Genomic DNA, 17,868 nt, shown 5'->3' on the forward strand with positions numbered 1-17,868 from the left:
TGGGGTCTCGGGGTATGGAGATTCGGGGTACGGAGACTCATGCACACCCCACATCCTCCCAAAAGTCAGGCTTACATTTGATTTCTCAAGGGGCAGGTGTGCGCTCCTAGGTGTAAGGGGACAGCTGGAGTGGCCGGGTGTGCCAATGCTCCGTGTGGTCTGTGGTTTCATAGAGGTTGTCTGACTCTGGTCCTGAGGCTCCTCTGCTCTAAATCTGACCAAAAAGTCCTGTTGTATCTAGCAGTGGAGAAATGGCACTCGCCACAGTGAGGATTACGGTCCCCGCAGCCCTGGGAACACAGGACGGTTCTGTAGCTCTCGTTCCCAGTAAGCCTAGAGCTGGTTTTGAGTCATCAGGGCAGCCTTGCTGCTGACATCAGCCAGGCTGGCCTTGTGACCAACAAGCCCCAACCCTAGAGCCAGCCAGCAGTTCACTCTGCTCCGTGAGACTGGGTCTGACTAGCCAGACTTTCCCACAAGCAAGCAATATGTTCAGTTGTTTTGGTTTCATATATCCAGTGACATCTCTTACCTTTTTTATGTCTATATTTTAACCAATCAGTGCCCAAGATCTATACCTGAGTGAGTGATGGATTTTTATATCTGAAGGTGCCGGTTCTGTTTCCCAGTCCTTTGCCCAGCCATTATGTTTAAACAGAAGCGGGGGCTAGGGTGGAGGCCCAAGCCCTTGGGACATTTGAATCCTTCCTGGTTCCTCTAGCTGCCTGGAGACCTGCTCCCTTAGAAATCAGGGCCCTAGCAATCCAAATGATTCCTTCAAAAGGACTCATCTGGCCCGGCACAGTGGCTCATGCCTGTAATCCCAGCACTTCGGGAGGCTCAGGCAGGCGGATCACTTGAGGTCAGGAGTTTGAGACCAGCCTGGCCAACATGGTGAAACCCCGTCTCTACTAAAAACACAAAAATTAGCTGGGTATGGTGGTGGGTGCCTGTAGTCCCAGCTACTCAGGAGGCTGAGGCAGAAGAATTGCTTGAACCCAGGAGGCGGAGGTTGCAGTGAGCCGAGATCAAACCACTGCACTCCAGCCTAGGCGACAGAGTGAGACTGTCTCAAAAAAAAAAAAAAAAAAAAAAAAAAAAAAAGAAACAGATCTTTTCCCAGTTTTTACTCATTAATCAGAGGGTTTAGTGTGTAAGACCTTTGTGCATTTCTTTGCTGTAAGTTACCCTGAGGTTATCACTCGATGAGGCAAGCTGAAGGAGGGTCAGTAGCCCCCACAGAGATCATCCATTTCACCCATTAAAGAAACCCAGCCCCAGAAACACGAGGTAGATTCACCAAAGTCACAGAGCAAATTAGTGGCAGAGTCAAGATGAGGCCCTGGGTCTCCTGACCTCATCCTCAGTCTGTCCTTGGTTTTTCCCACGTACCAGGAAGGAAACTTGGTTTCATTATAGGCAACTTGTGAAGGTACCTTTTAAGAGCCTTTCATCTGGCTGAAAAAATTAAAAAGAAAAAAAGAAGCTTTCATATAGAAAGTAAATCAGTCAGACTTTGACAGAAGTTCCATCCATAAACGTATGTCTTTATTCTCTTTCTGTACATATGGGCAATGATAAAGCTTAAAGATGCATGTCCTAAGAAATATGCAAAAAACAATGAATTTACATAAATAATTTATACTTCAGAAAATTAAAGTTGAAAAATATTTTCCACATTATTAGAGTTCACAGTATTTAAATCAAGCTTTCCCACTTATACTCTAGACTATATTGTCTTAGCAGAGAGTGATAAAATCTAATCAGGAATAAAATGATCAAGTTTCTGTTTTTATTCAGTGCACGAGTAGACGCTATTTCAGTATCAGGCCGCGCAAGCATCGAGGCTGCAGCCTCTCATCCTGACCCCTCCCCTCCTGAGTGGCTGTGACCCAGCAGAGGTCACTGGCGTGGAATGGTTACAGCGTCACCAAACCACTCCACGGTGGACACATTCAACCGAGCGGTAACATCTGGTGGTCTGATGCCTCATTTCCACGTAATACTTTTTATAGCCCTGAAAATGGAAACCTTGGCATCTAAACAGAGCTGAACATGTTAACACTAGGACAAGGCACTGTACTATGGGGTTTGGTTTCTTTATGGGAAAGGTGTTTGCATAGATTGCTAACTATTTAGTGTGCAGGAAAACAGAGCCCCCAGCATGCGTGGCTTTGTGAGGGGTGAAGCTGCATGGTGCTCCCTCAGCCCCAAGAGAGCGCAGTCTCTCATTCTCCAGCCCCAGCCTTGTGGGCTGTCCCGCTGGTGCTGTCCTTTAGAACCCCTACAGGAGAGTTTTTTGCTCAAAAAGCTGCAGGTCAAAGCGGACCCAGACCTCCCCGGTGGGGACCTCGTGCAGCAGCAGTCGGCGGGTCACAGGGCCTTTGCTTTCCTGTTCTGTTCGTATTTTTGCCACTGGAATTTCAGTACGACCCAGGAAATCTGGTGAATAAACACAGGAGAGTCAGAAGTCTTTCTTCTTTATAAAATCATTAAAGAGCTACATCTGGAAGAAATAGGATTCATAAAACCTTCAAATCTGAAACAAGGAACTTCTTTTGGCTCATGGCTGTTGAATATCGTGAGTGGGTGTGTGGGGAATGATGGCAGGTTTGTGTGTGAGAAGCTGCCACATGGAATTCAAATCTCCATTCTAAGAATGCTCCAGGAGTGGTGTTCACATCGTGTGTGTAGGTGTGCAGGGAGTGATGGGTCAAAGACCTGAAACACATCTCAGGCCACTTCCCCCATGAGGAAGGCCACCCATGTGCTGCCAAAGCGAGATGACACAGGCCTGTGTCACCTCCCTGAAGTGGCATGGGGTCTGCACACAGCTGAGGGTCCTGGATCTGGACTCCAGGATCTAGGAAACTGGGAAAGCCTTTAGATCCCCTGGCTGAGCAACACTTACCATCTGGTGAAAACTGGTCTCTGTCAAACAGGGTGAGACACAGCACATCTTGGTAGAGATCCTTAATAAAGAACTGGCAGTTAAAATTCCACTTGGGATTGAGTGTGTCCTGGATGGTCCTGGTGGTGTAGCTCTGGGAGCCCATGCCGATTTCACAGTATGGGTTGCTCTTTCCTGAACAAAAACAAACCACAGACACATGTGGTGCATGCAGGTAAAACGAAGTGACTGACAGTGCCCTCCCTGAGCAGAAGCAGGATCCCAGATAATGGGTCACTCGAGACCATGGCAGCAGGAGCCACTGCCTGGGGCACCATATCCCTGTGGTCTAGTAACAGGGTCTCCAAGTTCCCAGTGCTGACAGCAGCATTAACCGGGGAGTGGCCAAGAGCTCCACCGCCAGGACCGCTCCCCACGGAACAAGCCTGGGCGAGTGTCACTGCAACCTGCTGCATGCTTCCTCGGCGCAGACACACTCGGGAAGGCGGGCACTGGCACTTACTGGGAAAACAGTGATAAGAATATTGGTCCAATATGCGCATTTTAGTGGCACTGGACACACTGTTAGAAAGCATTCCTTTATTCAATGTTCAGAAGAGTCATCAGTGGCTGGGCGCAGTGGCACTTTGTCAGTGACAAAGTACTGTAATCCCAGCACTTTGGGAGGCCAAGGCGGGTGGATCACTTGAGGTCAGGAGTTCGAGACCAGCCTGGCCAACATGGTGAAACCCCGTCTCTACTAAAAATACAAAAATTTGCCAGGCGCAGTGGTGCACACCTGTAATCCCAGCTGCTCGGGAGGCTAAGCCTTGAGAATCACTTGTACCCCAGAGGCAGAGGTTTCAGTGAGCCAAGGTCGTGCCACTGCACTCCAGCCTAGGTTACAGACTGAGATTGTCTCAAAAAGTCATCAGCAGAAACTGGGGCAGGGCAGTTATCATGTCTGTTGAATGAATCAAAGCAGTATTTACCATTTGGTTTGCAGGCTTTTAATTCAGTAGCTTCAATGACATGCACCATCAGGCGCCCGATGCCTGAAGTCTTTTGGGAGCGGGCTACAAAAGAGGAAGACAAGTCCCATTAATCTCTTCTCCAAGGATGCAGACAGCGTGGCGATGATGCTAAGCTGCAGACCCTGTCTTTCAAACCAACCATAACACTACCAGCTCCCTGTGCCCATCTGCCACTGCCCTGGGCCCAACAGCCCAGCATCTGGCTGCCCTGTGCCTTTCCCCAGGCTGTGTCGCCTGCTAGCAAGGCCCCGCTTACTATTTCTGCCCTGCCTGCTTTCTCTGCCCGTCAGCATCCTACTCACCCTTCAAGATGCAGGTCTGATCCCACATCTACCTCCCAGATCCCTTCCCTCCTCTGCATCTAGTATCCCTCGCTTATGAGCAGCCCACAGCCTGCTGGGTCTGAAATCGTGTGTAATGTCTGTCTCTTCTGCCAGACAGCAGCCAGGGTAGAGCATGGACTGTTTTGATCATCCTTAGATTAACCCCTCAATTGCCTAGAAAATAGTAATATTAATAAAATAACACATGGTATTTGTGCAGCACTTAATAGCAGCTAACATTTACTGGATACTTACTTTGTGTTAGGCATGTGCTAGACTTATGTAAATTATATTATTTAAACTGCATAATTACCTGATAATGTAGCTCCCCATTTTACTGATGAGAAACACTGAGGCTTAGAAAGGACTGGAGTGTGATCCACTCAGAGCTGCTAAATGGCAGGATCAACATTTAAACATCAGATACCAAAGTCCAGGCCCAGTTAAGCCTAGCACAGAGCCTGGCACAAAGTAATTGACAAATGTGGGAAGGACTGAACGCACGGATGATGCACAGCAACATATGCAGATGCCGATGGGAAGCAAAACTCAGGCAGAAAAACTGGATTGACATCTTTGGCCAATTAAGAGATCATATGTGTTATGAAATGATCAATCATTGATTTTTCAACAGCAAGCTTTTAAAGTACCATTAAAATAACATTAAATTAGCAAAAGCTGTTTTAAACATACCTTTTAGGAGTATATAACAAAATAGGGGAAACCTGAATAAAAAAAACACATAAAGAGCTGCAACTATAGCAGCCAGGAAGCTGGCGGGAGGCCCGGGCAGGAGGGCAGGCTGCGTGGGGGGCCCAGCAGGGAGGAAGGTGGAGATGCAGGGGGGCCGGCGGTAAGGAAGGTGGAGATGCAGCTGGCTCAGAGCACAGGCCCCCTGTGGGGTGGAGGCCACAGGCCAGCCTGGCACAGCTGGAGATGCAGCAGGGAGGTTGGGGCCTGGCATTCATGTGGAGGCTGGAGAAGAATGCGGGAGTTCTGGTCTGAAGGCCACAGTGGGGCAGGGTGGGGTGGGGGGTGGGGTGCTTTACAAAGACCATTGCAGCTCCACTGAGCAGGTGAGTGATCTGTGCCACGAACAGAGAGGACATCACCAATGCAACAAATCTGGAGCCCCACCGGCATAAGTCATATGCTGGCCCCGATGCGGGAGGGAGTTGCCTTGAGGGAGCTTATGGCCATTAAGTGAGAAAAGCAGGGACTGAGAGGGCGCAAGCAGAGGCAACAGAGGATGAGAGCCCAGAGGATGACTGCAGCCTCAGGACAGTGGAGGCTCCAGGTAGAAGTCACACTGGTTAGGGCAAGAGGGTGTCATGGAGGAGGCTGTGTTTGACGTGGGCCTTGAAGGATGGGAAGAATTTAAGGTGGGGGCAGAGCACTTGAGCTGGAGTGGGAGCTCACATGGGAAGGCCAGGCAGGGCAACAATGGGCTGCTCAACTAGGCAGCTGGATGGGCCAGGCACAGGAAGGGGATGGGGATGGGTGGCAGGTAATAGTGGGGATGGGCCCTGAGTGTAGGCTAAGAAATGTGTCCTTAATTTGGGCGGCAATAGGGAAGCTACTTCAGCAGGAAGAGGTATAAGAGCAGCTCTGGAAAAAAGAATACTCCAGAAATGAAGAGGATGGGTGGCAGAGAGGAAAGAGAGCCTTGTGCTGCAGCCTGGGTGGGAGATCAGGGGGCCTGTGACACGGGGACAGGAAAGGGCGATGGGAAAGTGGCGAGGGAGGAGGACTGCGGTGCAGCTGACCAGGTGTGAGGTGCCAGGGAGGGGCCTGGGTGGCCAGGGACCACACTACTGTCCAAAGAGGGTCCCAGGAGGAGCTGCTGCTGGAAGGAGGCTGGTGGTCCCTTGGGAAAAGCCGACGTGTGATGCGGCAGCAGTGGGGCAGGTGGTTCTCTGGAGGGCGCTGTTCAGAGGTGCGGGCTTGGGGGAGTGTGGCCAGCCTGACCCTGAAGCTGGGGGTCGGTGGTGTCCCCGAGGGAGAAAGCTACAGAGGCGGGGGAGAGGCCTGGGCAAGGGTAGAAGAATAGCTGGGAAGGCGGCCATGGGGTCCAGAGGGAAGGCAGAGCCTCAGTGACTGCCATCAGTGCAGGGAGCTGGGGCAGGGAAAGTGAGCTGAGCCACTAACTAGGCCACTGGTGTCACTGGTGGGGACAGGACGTGGACTGAAGTCTGGTGAGGTGAGAAGGGGGAGGAGGCAGGGGCAGAAGGATGGGGAGAGGGCAGACTTAGGGTCTAGGCCCCCTGGCTGCAAAGGGAGAGGGTGGATGGCAGGCCTTAGAGGAGGGTGAGGAGGAGCAGCGGCTGCTCAGGAGCTGAAGGGAGACAGACCACAGGTGTGGCATGTAATGGCGCAACACGGCCCAAGCAGAGGTGAGGTGAGTCATGGAGAGAAAGGAGTGCAGAAGGTGCAGTGGAGTGGGGGGATAGAGGTGCTGCAGAGAGGGAGGTCCCAGAGCTGGCACTGCCAGCCCGTGTCCATGTGGGCAGGGGCCCCAGGGAGGTTTGCAGTGGCAGCTTCAAGAGGGGAGGGCTCTCGGGTCTGATCCCACAGCAGGTCTGGTCTTTCAGACCCGTCCCCATTTCATCAGCCTGACTGCAGGAGCAGTGGCCGGCATCCCTAGGGCCCCTGGGGGCTGCGTCCCACCCCCCGGGCACCCCGATACCTTGGTAAGCTTTCTCGCGCTTCTTCTTCTCAGTGTCGATGTACTGCTCAGACGCCGCCTTGATCTTCTGCACCCAGGCGGTCCTGCGGGAGAAGCAGGGGCAGCCGTTGGCCGCATCCCACCCTCACAGGTCAATGTGGAGCCCCAGAGCTCTGCATATGTTCTTCAGTCTTTTGCTAACCTCAACTTTCACAAGTTTCCTATCAAAGACCTGATATTAGTCAACCGAAAGATGCTTATGCTAATGGAGTATCCAGCTGAGAGCTGGTAGTGACCCTTCTTGACTGACCACAAAATGCCAGGCACTCGCAAGGCGCTGGGACCTGGAGACAGACGATGCATTGGCCCCACGGATGACACCTGGCACGAGGGGTTCTAGCACACACAGAGGAGCAGCAGCACCCCCTGGGTTGGCGCCGCGGAGGCACTGTTGGAGCTGCAGCCTGAAGGAAGCTGGGAACAGCGGGGATGGCACCCACACAAGGGCGCCTGGGGGGCGAAAGTCTGCAGGTGGAGGGATGAGGGCTGAGGCCTGCGGCCCAAGGAGGCCTCGGAAACCAGCAAAGCACAGTGGGCTGTCGCCTGCAGGGACTGTAGCAGGGCCTGAAGTGCTGATCTGCCATTTGGGAAGGCTGCTGAGTGGTGTGGGGAGGGACTAGAAGCCGGGAAGCATGTTAGGAGGCAGCTGCAGTGACCAAGGCCTACCATGGGACTAGAGCAGAGGGAACATGTGAAGAGAGGTTCAGGATACAGAATTAGTGGGGCTTGAGCACGGCTGGAGATGGGTTTATGGCAGAGGGAGACGTCCAGGCCTTCTCCCAGAGTTCAAGGCAGGCCACACATGGTCAGGACTGACCTCTCATTAATGTTGTCTGTTCGGAGGGTGTAGACCCGATCAATGTGGGAAATGTGGAAGACAGGCTCATCGCTGGAAGGGTCTGTGGGCAGTTTCACCAAGACTTCATTCAGGAAAATGGGCTGAAAGAATTAGGGCCAAAACACAGGCTGTGAGATGGGCTAGAACACTCCACCCGCCTATGTCCAGAGAGAGTTCTGTTTGAAGAGCCTTGTTGAGAAGGAGAAAGGGGTCTAGTGTCTAAGGTCTTCTACACAGAACAAATGAAACCTCCATTTCTGGAAAAGTCATTATCGAGGTGGGTCAGGTGTTGGGACTGGGTGGGGACAGGAGCTCCGAGCGCCCACGACAGCTGATGCAAAAGGCTCTCTCTGCTAGCAACGCTGGTGCTGTGCTGGGGCTCGGCTTACAGAGACCCAATGCTGAATGCACACAGCAGTGAGCCCAGGTGTCACGCTGGCCAGGAGGAAGCCAGAATCTCAGCTGGAGTCTGGCTGACGGCCTGTGGCAGGTGGGGAGAGCCCAGCCGCATGGGGCTCTTCCCGTGGGAAGCAGCAAAGGAAGCATGAGCGATCTGGAACCAGGTGAGGAGGGTCCCATAAGGCCAGCTCAGGGTCTGCCAGGAAGGCCTTAAGATAGAGGCAACATCTCATTAGGCCCCTGATGCTAACGCCAGATGCGCGATACTCACCGTTTTATACATTTTGAATTGAGCGTTGGACTTCGAGCTGAAAACTTTCTCAGAGCCAGAGGAAACAGCAAACTGCTTGACCATGTAGGTAAGAAGCAGGAAGTCATTGAAGAGGAATCCGTGCAGTTCCTTGTTGCTCTTGGTCTTGTATAATTTCCCACTGTGCAAGAGCTTCCGGGGCCCCAGGCAGTTGGTGAGAGAGTTGAAAATAAGTTGCTTAAAGAGAAAGAAAATTTCACTTTTTAAATCCCGGCACAAACCATCCAGTGCCCCTGCGAGGCCAGTGCCCTGGGCCTGAGGATACTGTAGTGGAGTTTTCTAGGTGGGAATGTGGCTAGAATCATTCACTTTGCATGAAAGATCCTTAAATACATTACTCTTCAGAGTCCAAATTGGCCCAGTGAAAATCATTACTTCTAGCCACAGAACACTGATTCTACCAGCTGAATTCAAAGAACTTAAAACAAAAAATCCCAGTGTTCCCCCCTTAGGAGAAAGGAAGATGACAATCCAAGAAGGAATGCCCTTCATGCCTGCAATCCCAGCACTGTGGGAGACAGAGGCAGGAGGATCACTTGACACCAGGAGTTCAAGACCAGCCTGGCCAACATGGTGAAACCCCAGCTTTACTAAAAATATGAAAATTAGCTGGGTATCGTAGCAGATGCCTGTAGTCCCAGCTACTCAGGAGATGGAGGCCGGAGAATCGCTCCAACCCGGGAGGCAGAGCTTGCAGTGAGCCGAGATGGTCTCGCCACTGCACTCCAGCCTGGGCAACAGAGTGAGACTCCGGCTCAAAAAGAAAAAAAAAAGAAATGCCTTTGCAGGGGCAGGGTGGTGAGTCCACGCAGGCTGCCTAAGGTGCAGACTGTCCACGCAAGGGAAGGCTTGGAGCGGTTCCCCACCCAGAGCCTCCCTGGAGGCGCACGGCTTAACCACACAGGCCTGACCTCCGCGAGGCCTTCGCACTGCACATGCGCCTGGATCCACTCCAGGCGGTCCGAGTTTTCCTTCTCCCGAACTCCCTCATTCACTTGAGAGCACAGCTCCTCTGCCCGCTCGAGGGCCAGCTTTAGGGAGGAATGGTCCGCGTGGCTCTCCGGGGTGTTCTCCAGAATCTGGAAAAGAGTGGGCAGCGTCACGTGAGGGAGCTGCGTCTCTCACCGGCCCACCCGGACCTTTGCAGGACCACTCCTCCAACCCCATGTTATGGACTGCTTCCATGCCCCGGAAATGCGGCGGTGAACAAGACGACACTTTCCGCCCTTGAGAAACTCGTACTCCCACAAGTTCTTGGGGACATAGGGACAGGTAATGCTGCTGCGACAAGGTGACAGTGCTAAATGGATCAAGTGCTCTGAACTGTGTGGGTCTCTGGTTGGTCTCCGACTGGCTCCTGGTAATAATAGGCGGGAGCCTCCCTACTCCTCCCGAAATTTAAGCCATGTAAGGGCGAGCCCTCCTGTATAAACTGGCTGCAGCTGTGGTAAGTGTGAACTTGCTGAATAGCAATGGTTCATAACAATTTTGGGGTCACTGATCCTTTTGAAAAAAATCTGATGAAAGTCATGACTCCCCTGCCACAGGAAAAATACAATAAAATCACATTGTCAGCATGTGGAAGAAATGCATTCTGTTCGTTCTGAAGCGATTTCAAACGATGCATGCTGCAACTGTGAACGCACAGAGGCCAGAATACAAACGTGTGTGGTCCCTCCAGAAATTATGGACCATCACCAGACGCCCCGTCTGGACTCTCTCACTCTAGTCGGATGAGTGCACAGTCCTTCGTTTACAATTCTAAAATGCAGAAAAGCCTGAGAGCCTAAAGTTTTTATTCAGTACCCATTTGGTGGCAAAATCTGACCTAAACAGAAGAGATATATTTACTTATTCTACTTACAGTGATTGTTCTTATGTTTCACTGTAGGAATATGAGTGTGTCTGGTTATAAGTGCTACCCTAAGGCTCAGTTGAGGAGTCATATATGGTATCTGAGCTACATTCTGAATTTTGAAACACATCTGGCCCCAAGTATTTCAATGAAGGGGCTGTGAACCTGCATTGTGGTTCAGTTTAGTACAGGCATCTATCACATGAGGTCTATGTTGCAGTCACACAGCTAACAGACCAAAAGTCAAGGAATCATCAATAGAAGTAACAGGCTCATCATATTCCTGCTGCTTTTCTTTGTAAGTTACTGTAATCAATGGTTAATTGCGGGATAATCTTTTGTGAAGTCTGCCTTTTCCTTAGAAGGCTTATGGGCTCAAGAGGGCCCTTCTGCTCATCAAAAAGAAAGCTGGAAGGAATTTTAGAAGGAATGTCGAAGCCAAGTACAGCGAGGGACACAAATGAACTCTATTTAGGACGTGCCGAGTGGAGCCTCCTGGGACATCTAGGAAAGGTGTTCGGGGTGGATGGAGGCAGATCTCAGAGGAAAGACTGGAGTCTAAGGTTACTCTGGTCTTTCTCTGGGTTCAAGATGGGCTCCACAACTGGAGACCTAGAGGGGCCTTTCCCTGCCTGGACAAGTCCACTTATGACTTTGAGATGCTGGGGAGTTTCTTGAAAGGTGGATGACAGGTTACCCAAGTGACACTGGATTCCTCTCTAATTTGCCCACTTCAAGGATTCAGCGTGTTTCTGTGCGCACACACACACAGGCATCTGGTCCCCGGGACAGTGGGATCGCTTGTGCGGCGTCACACTATGTGCAGGGTGGGGTGGCATGCTCAGGGCTCCCTGAGGATCTGGCCTCTGTGGACCTCAGCACGTCCTGCTCCTAACTGCACACTCACACTTCTGATGAGCAGTGGGTAGCGGGTGATCCTCTGCATGGGTTTCAGCAGGAAGCTGGAGAGGGGCATTCCTTTACACCGCAGGTCAGATGCCAGCTTCTGCAAAACAACGGCGAGGCTCGTGAGGAAATCACAGCTCCGATCACAGGAAGCACTGGTCTTGGATCGCCTTTTATATTTCACATTTCTTTTATTTATGTTTCTCCTTGTCTTACTGTTTTAGAATTTTTTTTAGGTGCGTGTTTTATTTTTTATTTTAAAATTTGTATAAATTCACAACATACAAGTGTAATTTTGCTACACTGATATGTCGCACTGTAGTAAAGTGAGGGCCTTCAACTTTCTTTTAAATAACTCAGGATCTAAAATGATACCTATTAGGTTCACAGTAGGAATATCTCAGCTCATGTGCCAAGCCCAGCGGATGCTCCTCAGCTCTTTCTCATGAATGTGTGAGCCTGTGCTGGGACTGTCCCCCGCCCTCTCTTCTCGGGGCTGATTCACACTTGACCCTCAAGACTCAGGTCCGGCTTCCCCTTGTCCAGGCTCTCCTTCCCTCCTTTCCATGACCCTCCCTGGCCACCTTTAGCATACACCACATGTGTACCAGGTGATACAGGGAGAGGCATCGTGTTTCAGTGTCTCTATTCCACACCCGACTGTGAATGCCAGGCCCAGGGCCCACATCCTACTTGCCTCTACCCCTAGCACCGGTACACTGCCAGAAGAGAGCAGCTGCTGCTCTAGGATGGCAGCTTTTAATGACTGAAAAGTACACTCACTGTAATCCACCATTTCCCCACTACTGGATATTTAAATTGCCCCCCTTTTGTTTTGGCCATATCTATATATGTTGCTGTCACAAGCATCTTCGTGCTTATTTCCATATTTTCTGAGTCTTTTTAAAAAGTAACATTTTAGAACACAGCTCATTGCTAGATTTTGCTTTTTAAGGTAACCTATAGCAGGCCTTTCATGAGGCAGTATTTTTATTTATTTTGACTATTGTTACAATTGTGATGACTTTGAAATCCTATTTACATCTTATTTTAAAACATGCACATATACTAACAATTCTCAGTTTATCTCATTATTCTTTTTTTTTTTTTTTTTTTGAGACAGAGTCTCGCTCTGTTGCGCAGGCTGGAGTGCAGTGGCACAATCTCGGCTCACTGCAAGCTCCGCCTCCCAGGTTCACGCCATTCTCCTGCCTCAGCCTCTCGAGTAGCTGGGACTACAGGCGCCCGCCACCACATCCAGCTAATTTTTTTGTATTTTTTAGTAGAGACAGGGTTTCACCATGGTCTCGATCTCCTGACCTCATGATCCGCCCGCCTCGGCCTCCCAAAGTGCTGGGATTACAAGCGTGAGCCACCGCGCCCGGCCAGTTTATCTCATTATTCTGATGAATGTTTAATTCTATGATCTTGGTTTCCATGTTTCTTCCAGTTCATTTCGAGGCAACTCCCCACCTCCTACCCTTATCACAAATCGAAGGGCGCTGTCCTCAGTACCTTATATTGAATCATTTTTGCATCCCTGAGATCATCGTAAGGAAAAATACGATAATCGTTTATTGAATGCTAATAGTAATGTGTTGGTCTCTGAGTTAAAGTCCTTTAAAAGTATTGCATGATAATCTCCTTTTATAGATGAGGGGACTGAAGCCACCCCCATGTTAAATAACTTGCCTCTGGTCACACAATTAGACAGTGACCGGGCCGAGATTCTGAAGCCTGTCTTGTTCTAAGCATAGTATGCTATAGCCTCCTGAGATAATCCTATTTGGTTATGATAGGCTCTTCTTTTCATGTAATGCTTAATTTTATGAACTGTTACTTTAATCAAGAGTTTAACAGCTGTATTTGTAAATGATAGTGGGTTTAACTTAAACAGGCCTTGGAATCATAGCTACTTTTGCTTTATAGAATGAATTATGTGACCTTTCTACTTTTTCCTATGATCTGTAACAGTTTGTATAATATAGAATAATCTATTCCTTTAGAGTTGGAAAGAATTCACTGTTAAATCCACCAAGTGAACCCAGCTCCTTTTTGGGGTAAGTTTCTCAATTTTCTCCTTGGTGTATAGTATCGTAATAGTAAGATTTTCTATTTTTAAAAGATTTTCTATTCTTATTGAGCCAGTTTTCAAGTTTTAATAGAAAATTACAAATTTTGTTCATGTTTTCACATTTGTTAGCATGTCTTTTGGAATGACATGTGCTTTAATTTAAGAGCTCTCCTTACATCCATTCTGACTGTTACTTGTGTTTTTTCTTCTTTTTCTATTAGATTCATCAGTTATATTTTATCACTTCTCTTCAGTATACCAGTTCCTAGATATAATAATATAATTTGTGCTTTTTATCTTTATTACTTCCTCCACTTTCCTTTTCTAATTTCTATTCTCTACCTAAACATCTTTATATTTTATTCTTACTTTCTATTCTTTTCTGATAATGAAAATATTTAAATTATGTACTCTCCCTTAAGTACTGATATGGCTGTTTAATAGATCCCAATATGCAGTATTTCATGAACAAAAAAACCCAACAGGAAATATGAAAAAGAAGTAAGAAAACAGATCTTACTTTCAATTTCCTCACCATTTTAACAGGTATAATAATAGTTTCTACTACTGAACAACATCAATGCAAAATGACTTCTCAAAATATGACTTTCTATTATAATAACCTGTACGAAGGATGTTGTTGACTCATTACATTATACACAGTGTTCTCTCTCTGAGTACAGCTCTAGCTTTACTTCTCATGTTTAACTTGTGACATGGCATCACGGAACCGATCCTTTCTTCTTCTGCTCATCAGTTTCTGGAAGCTTTGATGACATCTGTGCACACTTCTGGTATATTTACAGGATCACAGATATGCATTTTATATATTATCCTAATTCCTGGTATCATCTTTCTTTCCTACTCTCATTTCCTTTCGTCCCAGTTTATTCATCTAGTTATTTTAAATTTTATCTTGTTGCATTTTATACGTTTGAGTAAGCTGTTTTAGGGCCGGGCACGGTGGCTTACACCTGTAATCCCAGCACTTTGGGAGGCCAAGGTGGGCAGATCACCTGAGGTCAGGAGTTCGAAATCAACCTGGTCAACATGGTGAAACCCCGTCTCTACTAAAAATACAAAAATTAGCCAGGCGTGGTGGCACATGCCTGTAATCCCAGCTACTTTGGAGGCTGAGGTAGGAGAACCTCTTGAACTTGGGAGGCAGAGGTTGCAGTGAGCCAAGATCATACCACTGCATTCCAGCATGGGCAACAGAGCGAGATTCTGTTTAAAAAAAAAAAAAAAAAAAAAAGAGTAAGCTATTTTATACTCTTTCTGGAATAAGGCAGGTATTAAATGAAGGCAATTTACAAAATTAAGAAAGTGACATTCTGGTTGTTTCTTGGGAGTATAAAGTAGCTGATAAGTAAGTATGCTTAAAAAAAAACACTCTGCTATCAGATGGGGAAAAAATGATGGTCCCAGTGCTAGGAAAAAATCAGGTCTACATAAAGGCAACACAAAACAATCGGAAAATTCTCTGCCGTATTGGTGTTTCCTTTGGAAACTGATGGGGATGCCCTTCTCCATTGCTGGGATTCCCTGTTGGGCTATTGTGTGCTGTTGCCTCCAGCCTCAGAAGGAGCCTGACCTGCAAGGCCCAGAATGGAATTACCTTTAAAAATTCCTTGAAATCTGTGTCTTCATCTGTCTTCTGCTGTAACAGAGCTGCTCCATTAAGCTGGCAGCTGCAGAACCTGATGTAAGCCTGCATGTGGGACAGCTCAGCTGCCAGGATGTCCCCAATCATCTGCACCGGCATCTTCTCGCCCCCGGTCTTCTTCCGCACCCGCAAAGCCCTGCCAAGAACACACTCTCATTTTGTGTTTCTAAGTGAATGACTTAGGTAATTGAAGGATGAATCCCATGGCAGACCAATGGTAATGATAACCAGTGAGTTACCTAAAAACCTCCGGCACTGGGAAGGAAAACTCAAGAGGAAGAGGAGATAGCTTGGGCCAAAAGCTCTGCTGGTCAAGCCAACCAGGGTGTGATGTTAGCAAAGAAAAAAAAAAGTAAATAAAGTCCCTACAGTTGGGTGGGCTGGGCACGGTGGCTCATGCCTCTAATCCCAGCATTTTGGGAGGCCAAGGCAAGAGGATTGCTTGAGCCCAGGAGTTCGAGACCAGCTTGGGCAACATAGTGAGACCCTGTCTTTACAAAAAATGAAAAATTAGCTGGGCATGGTGGTGCACGCCTGTAGTTCCAGCTACTCCGGAGGCTGAGGTGGGAGGATCGCTTGAATCCAGGAGTTCAAGTTGGGTGCAATGAGCTACGATCACACCACTGCACTGCAGCTTGGGTGACAGAGTGAGACCTTGCCTGTAAAAATAATAAAAATAAAAATAAATTTAAAAAATATACACTTGGGTGGCTGGGCGTGGTAGCTCACGCCTGTAATCCCAGCACTTTGAGAGGCCGAGGCGGGTGGATCACGAGGTCAGGAGATTGAGAGCATCCTGGCTGACATGGTGAAACCCCATCTCTACTAAAAATACAAAAAATTAGCCGAGTGTGGTGGTGGGTGCCTGTGGTCCCAGCTACTCGGGAGGCTGAGGCAGGAGAATGGTGTGAACCCAGGAGGCGGAGGTTGCAGTGAGCTGAAATTGTGCCACTGCACTCCAGCCTGGGCGACAGAGTGAGACTCCGTCTCAAAACAAACAAACAAACAAAAAAAACACTTGGGTGTTTCAAGGCCTCTAGAATTGTTTTGGTTTCACCTTAGCTTCTTGGCAAAGTTTCTTTTGAAAGATTCTAACTTGTTCTCGGTTGAACCAAGAAGGAAATTTTCAGTCTGTAAGAGAAAAAAGGGAGCAGGAGCCACAGGGGCCAGGTGTGGAGGCAGAGAGGCACTATCTCCGAGGGAAGCTGGGACTGCTCATCCTCCCTTGGGGGGCCTATCCTCACAGCCACGAAGGATGGAAAATCACCCCAACAATAGAACTTCACATGTGGATAGAGACTTAGGAGGCCACCAAACTAGGCAGTTTTATCTGCGCCATGAGCTGCAGCTCTCCTCTGACTCTTCTGCCCTGCCAGGGTCAAGGGCATCTTATATCTAGGCATCATAGATTGATATGTTGTTTAATGATTTATTTTTTTCTTTATCAAAATATTTTGTTATATTTCTTTACTTTCTTCAATACTTATGTATTTTACAGTCACAGGATATCTCATAAAATGATAATAAAATAACAAGCCTGAGGACGCAGAAAGCAGTTGAAGTTCCTTTGCTAAGAATCCCTTGCAGAGGGTTTTGTGTGAGTCTTAGTCTGGGGGCTTTGGGGTCAGCGGCAATGACAGGTGATGCTCAGGACTCACTTCAGCAGCTTTGTGTTGGACATGATGAGCTCTTTCCAGTTAACAAAAATCAGGGCCATCTCCCCTTCAGTGAGAAAGCCTGACTCTGCCATGCGTTTCTGAAAAACCTAAAGTCAAAACATAGAAAAACTAGTTAGCTTAAGTATGGATACACAGCCTATGTGTGGTCTAAATCAAACAATGTCTTCATAAACTGAAACTAATCAGATCAAATAATGTCTTCATAAACTGAAGCTAATCATCCAAATAAGCATACTTATGACACATTTTATACTGCATAATCTTTGTTTTTGCTAGTGCAGCTCTTATCAAGGCTAGTTCTAAGGACTGAATCTAGTAATCTGGTTAAGAGGAGATTTTCGGATTTCTCTCTTAGGGATGTTATGAAGGTTAAATAAAGCCATGGGCAGGAACACCTAGGCACTGTACAAGCTTGCAGGATTGAGGAAGCAGGCCATTTTAGGTGGAGCATCGCAGAGTTCTAGACAACAATTTGTGAGACATTCAACGGGAGAACCAGAGTAACAACTTATGCCACCCCTAAGATAACTCGAAGCAGATGTGGGTTTCAGAAGTTGGCTGCTGAGGAACAAATAGTAATACTCTACATCTGTATTACATAGCACGTAAGGATTTACAAAGCACTGATATGTACAAATATGCAGATGCTTGTGTGTGTGTACATGCATGCGTGTGTGTTTGCAGGTTCTCAATTAGCTTCACGGGTGATGGAGGTGAAGCTGAGTCAGGTATTATTATTCCCAATTGACCTATGAAGAAATAAAGGCTTAGAGGGAGACTTGCTCAAGATCACAAAGACAGAATATGAAAGACCTAGGACTACAATTCAACTCTTTTTGATTCTAAATCTAAGTTTCAACTGCATAACTGAGATTCCTAGGGAATGACTTTAAACACCTTAAGGAAATAGAGAAGTTATCTGAGACACTCTTCTCATATGTCATCTTTCCAAAATGCCCATGACATGCTGCTATTGGAATCACTCAAAGCTCTCCACTGTCTGTGTGATAAGACACAGACTCCTCCTGGAGGTTCCAGGGCCTATGAGACCTGCCCCCGGTTGACCTCACCAGCCTGGCCCTCAGCTACTTCACACTCCAGTCACCCTGGATGGCCTGTAGGCCCCTGACTCCCTCCATACATGCCGTCCCACTTCTGTTTCCTCCTCC

General features: G+C 48.1%; 2 protein-coding genes across 8 annotated transcripts in view; one reads left to right on the plus strand and one right to left on the minus strand.

Moving 5' to 3' along the window:
• The window catches only part of FAM228A (family with sequence similarity 228 member A), a 51,236-nt gene that overhangs the window by 28,792 nt on the left and 4,576 nt on the right, over window positions 1-17,868 (plus strand). Inside the window, exon 10 of one of the 3 annotated variants that reach the window (XM_058426593.1) lies at window positions 13,287-13,340. The exons of 1 other annotated variant lie outside the window; for it this stretch is intronic. In XM_058426593.1, coding sequence (XP_058282576.1) covers window positions 13,287-13,322 — 36 coding nt within the window. In that variant the 3' untranslated portion in view covers window positions 13,323-13,340. Of the gene's footprint in view, window positions 1-1,800; window positions 1,879-13,286; window positions 13,341-17,868 lie in introns of those variants that run through there. One more of the 3 variants, XM_058426590.1, reaches the window with a different exon arrangement.
• The window catches only part of ITSN2 (intersectin 2), a 161,165-nt gene continuing 144,823 nt past the window's right edge, over window positions 1,527-17,868 (minus strand). For all 5 annotated transcript variants that reach the window (XM_032172361.2, XM_032172363.2, XM_032172365.2 and 2 more), the window contains 10 exons: window positions 16,679-16,785; window positions 14,973-15,156; window positions 11,282-11,380; window positions 9,431-9,598; window positions 8,481-8,696; window positions 7,790-7,911; window positions 6,934-7,016; window positions 3,883-3,966; window positions 2,912-3,085; window positions 1,527-2,442 (listed from right to left, as the gene is read on the minus strand). In XM_032172361.2, the coding sequence (XP_032028252.1) occupies window positions 2,285-2,442; window positions 2,912-3,085; window positions 3,883-3,966; window positions 6,934-7,016; window positions 7,790-7,911; window positions 8,481-8,696; window positions 9,431-9,598; window positions 11,282-11,380; window positions 14,973-15,156; window positions 16,679-16,785 (1,395 nt within the window). In that variant the 3' untranslated portion in view covers window positions 1,527-2,284. The remainder of the gene's footprint in view (window positions 2,443-2,911; window positions 3,086-3,882; window positions 3,967-6,933; window positions 7,017-7,789; window positions 7,912-8,480; window positions 8,697-9,430; window positions 9,599-11,281; window positions 11,381-14,972; window positions 15,157-16,678; window positions 16,786-17,868) is intronic.

The sequence above is a fragment of the Hylobates moloch genome, unplaced genomic scaffold (assembly GCF_009828535.3).
Source record: "Hylobates moloch isolate HMO894 unplaced genomic scaffold, HMol_V3 SCAFFOLD_13, whole genome shotgun sequence".
NCBI classification, from domain to species: Eukaryota; Metazoa; Chordata; class Mammalia; order Primates; family Hylobatidae; genus Hylobates; species Hylobates moloch.